Source organism: Symsagittifera roscoffensis, chromosome 3 (assembly GCF_963678635.1).
Source record: "Symsagittifera roscoffensis chromosome 3, txSymRosc1.1, whole genome shotgun sequence".
NCBI classification, from domain to species: Eukaryota; Metazoa; Xenacoelomorpha; order Acoela; family Convolutidae; genus Symsagittifera; species Symsagittifera roscoffensis.
Genome location: NC_087064.1, coordinates 62,842,357 through 62,850,566, shown reverse-complemented (window position 1 = coordinate 62,850,566; position 8,210 = coordinate 62,842,357). Strand labels below are relative to the sequence as shown.

Sequence of the window (8,210 nt, the reverse complement as noted above, 5' to 3'; positions counted from 1 at the left end):
TTTGAGATAGAATGGAGAAAAAAGCTTGAAGTAAAATTGTGAACTAAGATTAGTGTTGTTGATTTAATTGAGTGTTTTCATTTATTTCATTTGTTCATTCAATCATCCTGATCCCTTTTCACGTCTTACCACTGTTTGCTTTTTTACCTGTGCAATCAAGCATTCATTTGATCACACCATGCGCTGATGAACAAAAAGCGAGGCGGTTTTTGTTCACGTGGGAATAAAAATGAAAATATAGCTCTCCAGGGTATAGCAATGTGTGTCCATATGGCCACTTAACAGAACAAGAGATGAGACTTAGCGGGGTTCTTTTGGGTAGAGAGGGGGGACGTATGAGGTTGACGTTTGATGCACTTGAGTGATTGCACCTCGAGACCCTCGGGTTGTTTTAACAGTGGTCGGACTCTGTTTAAAGTGACACCAGTCCTCCGGGATTTTTCAGAGAGTAGAATTTGTAAAACAACCTCTTCCTTCTGTTTTTTTCTGCCTTTTTTTCAGTAACAATAAACCCTCATCCTCCATTTGAATGAGCAAAGGGGGTTCGTGTTGGGCCTCAAAGGAGTTGTTGGTGGTGAAAAATGTTCCGCTTGACCCGGGTTGTATTTTATTTTATTATTTTTTGTTAGGTTCTTCCTATGGTGTTTTTGAAATCAGTGATAGGAAAACTGGAAATAAACATTTTTGGTCTGTCAACAAGATCATGTAACAGCTATTTTCAAATCTTGTTAGTATATGACTTTTAACGATGGTGATAACATAGCAAGAGTTTTCTGAGACAAAAGATGAAGGAAGTTGTTTTAAAAACGGAATACAGAAAAAGCGTCCCGAAAACCTTAAATGCAAAATAGAAACTTTCAGTTTTTTCTGGATTGAGCTCCAACAATTGTTTTAAGAGTTATAATTTTATATCTACCCTAGAAAAAAAAATAAGATAGGCTGGCCATGTTAGAACACAAATTCTTTTATTAAGGGTCCCTTGTCCCTTCCCTTACCTTGGTTAAAAAAAAGTTGACTATATCATACAATCTTGTTTTTCACCAACGTAAGGGTTCTTTGAAATCCGATCTGAACTATTTAAAGAACTTGATATAAACCCTTTCACCTGTCCAGAGTCCAGTACTGGTGGGGTGGGCGGTGGCTCTGGCTGACGTGGGCAGAGTGGTGGGTGCCAGTGGTCTCATCCTCTTCCCCTCCATGCTACACTCACAATACTACCTCCAGTGTGCTCTCGGTCTGCTGGGGTCAACTGTGGGCTCGGCTGTCGCCTTCACAGATCCCAATTCCACATCACAGGTGTAGATGTTTATTGAAAATTGTCCTCAAACGTCAATATTAAAAAAAAATAGAAAAACCGAAATAGAAAAACTAAAACAGAAAAAGTCTTGCAACGATTTTGAGCCGATTGAAGCAGTCAAAACAGTAGAAGCAGTCAAAAAAGAAAAAAGTTTGCAGTCATTTTTCGAGAAGTAAATGCTCAGAAATAAGATACACCGAAACTGCGTAAACAGAGGCCAGGGCTGCTCGGAAGAAGCTGCCAAATATTATTTCCCACAAAAAACATCGAAGATATCAAATTGAAATTTCTGTAGCATCTCAAAATTCATAAAACTTTCAGTTCAAATACAAGTTGTATCGATCGGACTTTCTCCTTTTTTCAATGACAGATCCCAATTATCAATATTTGTTTCGATTTGTACAATTATCTGAGATAGTTTTTGATGCTAATAGTTTTTTTTCTGTTTCTGATGTTTAGACGGTGCTGGTGTTTGTTAGTCTGTTTTTGATCGGGGTGGGATCGAACCCCCAACTAGTGAATGCGATGGCCAATGTCGAACATAGACAAGAGACCAAACTCAACAGCATCGCATTTAGGTATGTCGTCACTAAATTGCAAACTCATGCTAAGCTCGGGCTTTAGGCTTTTTATAATACTGCTGAAAAATTTCCTAAAGTTTGGGTTAATCTGACTAGACTTAGGTTCTGACCGTATACTAGGCCTTTCTGTACAAAATTGGGATGCTGTTTTAAATTCATTTAAATTTGATAAAAATAATAAACTTAAAATTTATTTCAGCGTGGGAAAATTCCTCTCCTTTGGCACTTCCTTGTGCACCTTAGTACCACTTTACGGGTGGGGCACACAAACAAGCCCCCAAACCCCAAACGATGAAGAAGGGGGAGGGGACTCTAGAGAACCACTGGATCCGGGATCCGACACTAGGTGGGCGTGGCTGTCACTAGGCACGATGGTAGCTTTCCTGCTAAATGTGGGAAGTAAGGTGAGCAATTGTTACCTTAAAGTAAAAAAAAAGAGAAGATAGTGGTCTAGTTTAGATTCACATACAGCAATTTTCAAATTTTCAGTTATATTCTAGTTTGAAATTTGCTAAATTGTAGATGGATGTTTTTGACGATCGGTTAACTCGTTGCGAAAGTAGTATTTTGGACACCTCATTCTCTTTCCTTGAGTTGGTTTTACTGGATTGAATTAGATCCTTCTGGACCGCCTGTACCCTCCGATGAGCAGGAGTGATTCGTATCCCCAGGTGGAGTTGAACAAAGGGGGAGGAGGGGGCAACGGGGAACAGACTCCCATCGTGCAGAGTGCCTTAGATGCAAAACAACAGGTGAGAAGTGCAAAAAATCCAACTTACGCAAGGAACCCCATTGAGGCTATTGTGGTGGGAGCACTTTTCTATAATACTGTTGGATAGTATTACATACTCCTCCTTGCTTTAGAAGCTCATTGATTTTTCAGCGTTTCGTTAAATTGTCATCAAATCAAATTAGACGAGAAAAAATAGCGCTCTGATTATTTAATTGAGTATTGTTATTGTACAGCGAATTGCGTTGACAATAGTACCTGAAGCGTGCACGAGCGCACCAGTTGAGGATCTTGCAACCTTTTTAGCCGATCATTTGGCGGATCTTTTGATGGATGATCGTGGCAACTATATCCCTTTTCTTTGTTGTTGTCTCAGATATACTTTAGATATAGTGTCGAAAATTGCTTTAGGAAACTATTCAAAACAAACCTGTGATTCAAAGGATTGTCGGTGTCTGTGAAAGTAACACCGAATATTCCGACCGCACTGATTTTAAAAAAACTTAAAATCTTGAACATATAAAACAACTAAAAACCACAAATCATAACATTTTTTTAAATTTCAGTTTGTCTGAAATTACTGATAATTTTTGTAGAAAGGACACAAAAAATGCATGCATGTGTGGCAATATTATTTAAGTTGACGTTAATATTTTAGTAGAATTCAATTGAGTAGAATTAAATTGTTCAGTCTCTCACCGCTTGTCTATTGACAAGTTCGTGTCATATAGCGTGAAAAACAGAAGAAAAAAACGAATCGACATTGAACGATTTTTTTTTGGAATCCAACTCACGACTAATACAGCTTCATTATCATACCCCACTTGCTCTCACAAGTTTTCTTTAAGCTAGTCAAAATAGGCAGGAAAAAACAACCTTAAGCCTGATTCCATCCTTTCACTTTATGACGGAACAAAAAAAAACTTTTGCAGGCTTTTCTGAAAAATTCAGTGATACTTCATTAGGTTGTAAAATTTGAATTTAAGAATCTTCTTTGAGAACCAAATTAAGTTTTCTTTTAACTAAGCTAAAAAGCAATAGATAAAAAATTGTGAGCAAACTCGACTGCTTGTATATCAAGGCAAAACCTTGAATGTCCTGACTGCTTTTTAAGGACAATTAAAAAATTCTGTTTAAGAAGAGGGTAAAAAGAACATGAAAAATGTTATGAGAACGCAATTTATTGCGCGTTAATTATCACAAATTGGTCATTTTAGCTATTTTCAAACCTCTATAACTCTATGAAAAATAATCTCAGGTGATATAATTTACCGGACAACAATATCTGTTAAATGGTATAAAAATATCCGTCTAAAACGCTTAGTTAAAAAGTCAAAAGCTACAGAAAAAAAACATCTCCAAGCTTAGCAATTGGAGCAATTAACCCAAACGGAACAATAAAATCGGAACGATAAGCCCGAAATAAAAAAAAAACAGACAAACAAACAAGCAAACTAGATGCATTTCAAGGTGTCATGCAACATAACAGTTTTTGCCACATGTGGCATGCACAAGTATACGTCGTTATGCATGGACTGGCCTAGCCGCGCCAGAGACAGCTTTTTCGTTGACTTGTTGTTCCGACTGTTTCCGAAGAAAATGACGGAATATTTGCGCTCGGGGTGGTTTTTTTCTCCAGACAAATTTCGACTTTTCAACTAGCCGTTTTTGACAAACTTTTTACAATATCAATCGGAAGGTATTGTTATCTTGAGCTCACTGTTCAAAAATTATACATTCCAACACGTAATATTTTTTTGTAAAAATATGGGGATTTGAAGATTACAAATTTGGCCTATTGGGACAATTAACGCTTGATGTATTTCAAGCTATCAATGCGTAAGTGGATATTTGATCCAAGCTCGATTGAGACATGCTCTTGTTTTATCTATTTTGTTGTTATATGCAAAATGTATCTCTTTGTACTATCTATAGCGGGTGGGGGATGATTTTCATTTAAAAAACTCAAAGCGTTTTTTGATTTTTTTTTGAAAATTTTCATCAATTGTCTTAATTCAAACTACTCCGTAGAAGTTTAAATGCAGTCAGCATATTCAGGTATTTTAGTTGTGATATAAAACAGCCGGTTTTAGACATCGTGCATCTACCATTTTATCTTTTGTTTATGATAAGTTTTAAGAAAAAGTCAAGCTCATTAGCTTTCCAAAAAAAAACCTTGAGTTAATGAATTCCAATTCCTTATTCTCTTCGAGTTATGATTGACTGGCCCAAAAATTCTCCAAAACAGTATTTGTTTGAGGCGCCTGAAATCGAGCTGCACTTTTTCACGGCGTTTTCGTGATGAGATTTCATTTGGTTGCAATGTAATAAAATTTACTGTGAATGAATCTATATTGCAAACAACTTGTTATTATGATTAATATTTTCAAAGTTTTTATCCGGCCAGATTGTTTTAAATAGTTTTATTAACCATGTGTCATAATTTATAGCCGGTGTTTTCAATTTGCTGAGAAAGCGAAATTTTATGGAGAAAATATTCGTTCATTTGGTTCGTTGAAAAAAGAAAGATGCAACCTTCTTTGTCCAGTGTTACTTTACTTGCTGGAGCTGACATTGCTAACATCTATTTTGTTTTTCAGGCTCAGTCGTTGCCCCTGTTCGTGTGGGTGTGTCTGATCTCTGTGAGTGCGAGGGGCAGTGCCAGATCCCTGATGGTGTCGATGGGCCCCCTTTTCCTGCAGAGACACTTCTCCCTCTCCCACTCCTCAGTCAGCACCCACTACTTCCTCCCTCTAGTCCTCTCCGCCCTACTCTTCCCCCTCATCTCCCTCACACTCTCTCACAGACATCAACTGCTGGCCGCCAATCTCTTTCTCTGCCTGTCTCTACTTATCTTCCCCTTCTGTCCACAGTTACTAATGGTTAGTTCATTTTGGTCTTCCTATAAAAACCGATCCAACGTTGACTCAATGACTTTTTTAACTCCAGGGGCGGATCTAGGATTTTCTCGATGGGGGGTGGGGATTTTCAAAAGTTTTTGGAAATTTTGTCCACCTTTTTGTTAGGTCGACCAAATTGATTTTTCGAGCTCTCCCAAAGCACTAAAAGGTCTCTGTTTTGGTCTTATTTTCTGCGCTGCAGCAAAACTTTGAAGTTTGCCAAAAAAGGCGTTTTTAAGCACTTTTTGGAAAATTTTGACCAAAAAATCGTATTTTTTTGGCGCGCTTTCCCCCGCGCCAAAAGTTGGTTTAATAACAGAAAAGACATTTCAAAGTTGGTATATATTGGCGCCAAAGGCGCCTTTAGAAAATTTTTTTGTTGGTCAGTCACCAAAAATGGATATCTCAAAATAGTACAAATGGGGACACTTTGCATCGGCAGGAAGTTGCCCCCCCCCCTAAATCCGCCCCTGGACACCTCCATAATTTTTTTTTGCTGGACTTTATGAAGGCAAACTGACCAGTTACAGCAGATATGGATTAGTATCCTAAAGGATTTTTAGCTCAACGAAAGTTCAATCACTTTTATATCCGTTGAAACTTATTCCAAAATTATTCCGAAACTATCAGCAGTTCTCTTAAAACTTGAACACCTGGAATTTTGTTCGAGATTTGGTGACGTCTATGTATTGCAAAACCTTTAGAAATCCAGAGTTGCCAGATCATACCTGAAATGTCTTTACTGTTATTAATTCATCTATATTTTTGGTTGCAGTGCAGTGGCGACCTGTGTCTTTATGGCGTCTGTGCAGCTGTGTTGGAAAGTGTGCGAGTTCCTCTTCTGAAGAGTGTCTTCCCCCACCAGAAGGACTCCCACGTGCACTCCGTCACCAGACTAGTGGGGGCACAACACCTCGTCTACACTCTCTTCTACGCACTCAGTGCCAGCTACTCTGGACTGCTCTATAACATACACTACTGGTTGCCATTCGTCATCGCAGGTTGACAATTTAAAAAATCCCGGCCAAAATAATTAGGTCTTCGCATAAAATTATTCCGTTCCTGAATTCTGGGCTCAAATTTTTATCAAAATTGGTTCCATTTTTTTTTTTAATTACGTAAGCCTCATGGGTGCTATTATACCTGGGATTTTATCCTGAGGGATTTAGTCCGCGAGTGCTATTATAAACTAACTCTGAAAGACAACTAAATCCTGCAGTTTTCCTTGGGTTTCAGCAGTGGTCGAAAATTTAAAAAAGCTCGCCTTAAAAAGAACGTCACTATCTACACCCGACTGCTCCTAACCCCCCCCCCCACCTCTACCTCCTCAGTTCTCATCGAGATACTTGCGCACGTGATCTTAATTAGCTCGTCTGTTTCAGCTGTGGTGCAAAGTGTGTGTGGTTTGGGTGTGGGCTACGCTGGCATAGTCATGTGGGACAGACACTCCCACTCAGAGTCCCAACAACCCCCTCCCCCCTCCCAAGGGGGCGAAGAGGGGCAACTATATGATAACACTCGGACAGGTGTAAATAACAATAAGAGTCAGAACAACAATGGAGTCACAGTAATAGGCAATGGAATGTTCAACAAGCAACGAGGACAATTTGGCTACTCACAATTCTCAGGTAGGATTGGTTGAAGAATTGTCCTTAGACCTGATGGTTACTACAAGTCCTGCATAGGTGCAAGAAAACATCTTTATAAAAAAAACAATTGATAGAGAAGATCTTAAAACTTTACCATCATCAGTAAGCTTCAAAACCAATGCTATCACGGGGTAAAGGAATGGGATAAAATGAACAGAACAGTTTGTTCAAATCTGCTTTAATGCATTGTTAGAATCGATTTCGTACCCACTTTAGACGATGTGGGAGCTACACACGTTGTGCAACCGAATAGCCGAGTGATCAACAACTCTGGTTATGGTTATCAGTGATTCGGGAGCCACCGAGGATTAAAGACGAGAGAAGAACCCGACATCTCAGAACCCCATTTGCCTGATAATTGTTTTTCAATAGATCATGTTGTGCTTACAGGATTCGAGATACGCCTGCTGCCATATTTATTTTATAAAATCCTGCTTAATGGATTGTTGTTATGAAATACAATTTTGAAATACAAAAAAAATTCACATCCCCATGTTTTTAAAGCCGTAAAACTAAGTGACGTATGGCAATTTTATACTTATGTGGTTTTCTGTATTTGGGTAGTGCTGAGTAAAATTATGCCTGGAAACGACTTATTAAAAACTATTAATTAAAGACTAATGCAGATTGTCAGTCAAACCCTGAAACGAGGTTGTGATTCCATCTAATTGCGAAACTGAGCCAGCTTTGCCGTGATTTGAGCATTTTTGATTGACTTTCATTTTGAGCACCCGGGTTGACCAAAAATACTTATCATACAATTCTCATAAATAGGAAATTTTTTTTCAAACAATTTCATACAATTCCATACATACAAAAAACTGTATGAAAACTCTATAATAAACATTCTCCCATAAATGGAAATTGTATAATAGGTGTTCTCTCCATAAACCAAAAAGTTGTTTTTTGTTTCCAAACTTATTTTCTGCAAATTTTTGGGTTGGGTTTGCAGCCGAACACAAGTGTCAAAGACCATGGTTACTGAAAGCACCAAAAGTTGGACGGTCTTGCATTTACAATGCATAAAAAACGACCTGAAATGTCTTCCAAATG

The 8,210-nt window shown here is 38.2% G+C and overlaps 1 protein-coding gene across 1 annotated transcript; it reads left to right on the top strand.

The window, feature by feature from the left end:
• Positions 1-1,113: 1,113 nt before the first annotated feature.
• On the top strand, positions 1,114-7,600 carry LOC134842375 (uncharacterized; the record flags this gene model as incomplete). The annotated part of the gene is given in 8 exon segments (XM_063858682.1): positions 1,114-1,296; positions 1,757-1,875; positions 2,078-2,282; positions 2,496-2,630; positions 5,209-5,490; positions 6,284-6,509; positions 6,891-7,136; positions 7,374-7,600. Coding segments are annotated over 8 exon segments (1,470 nt in total), but the record flags the coding sequence as incomplete, so codon positions are not given.
• Between the last annotated feature and the right edge of the window lie 610 nt (positions 7,601-8,210).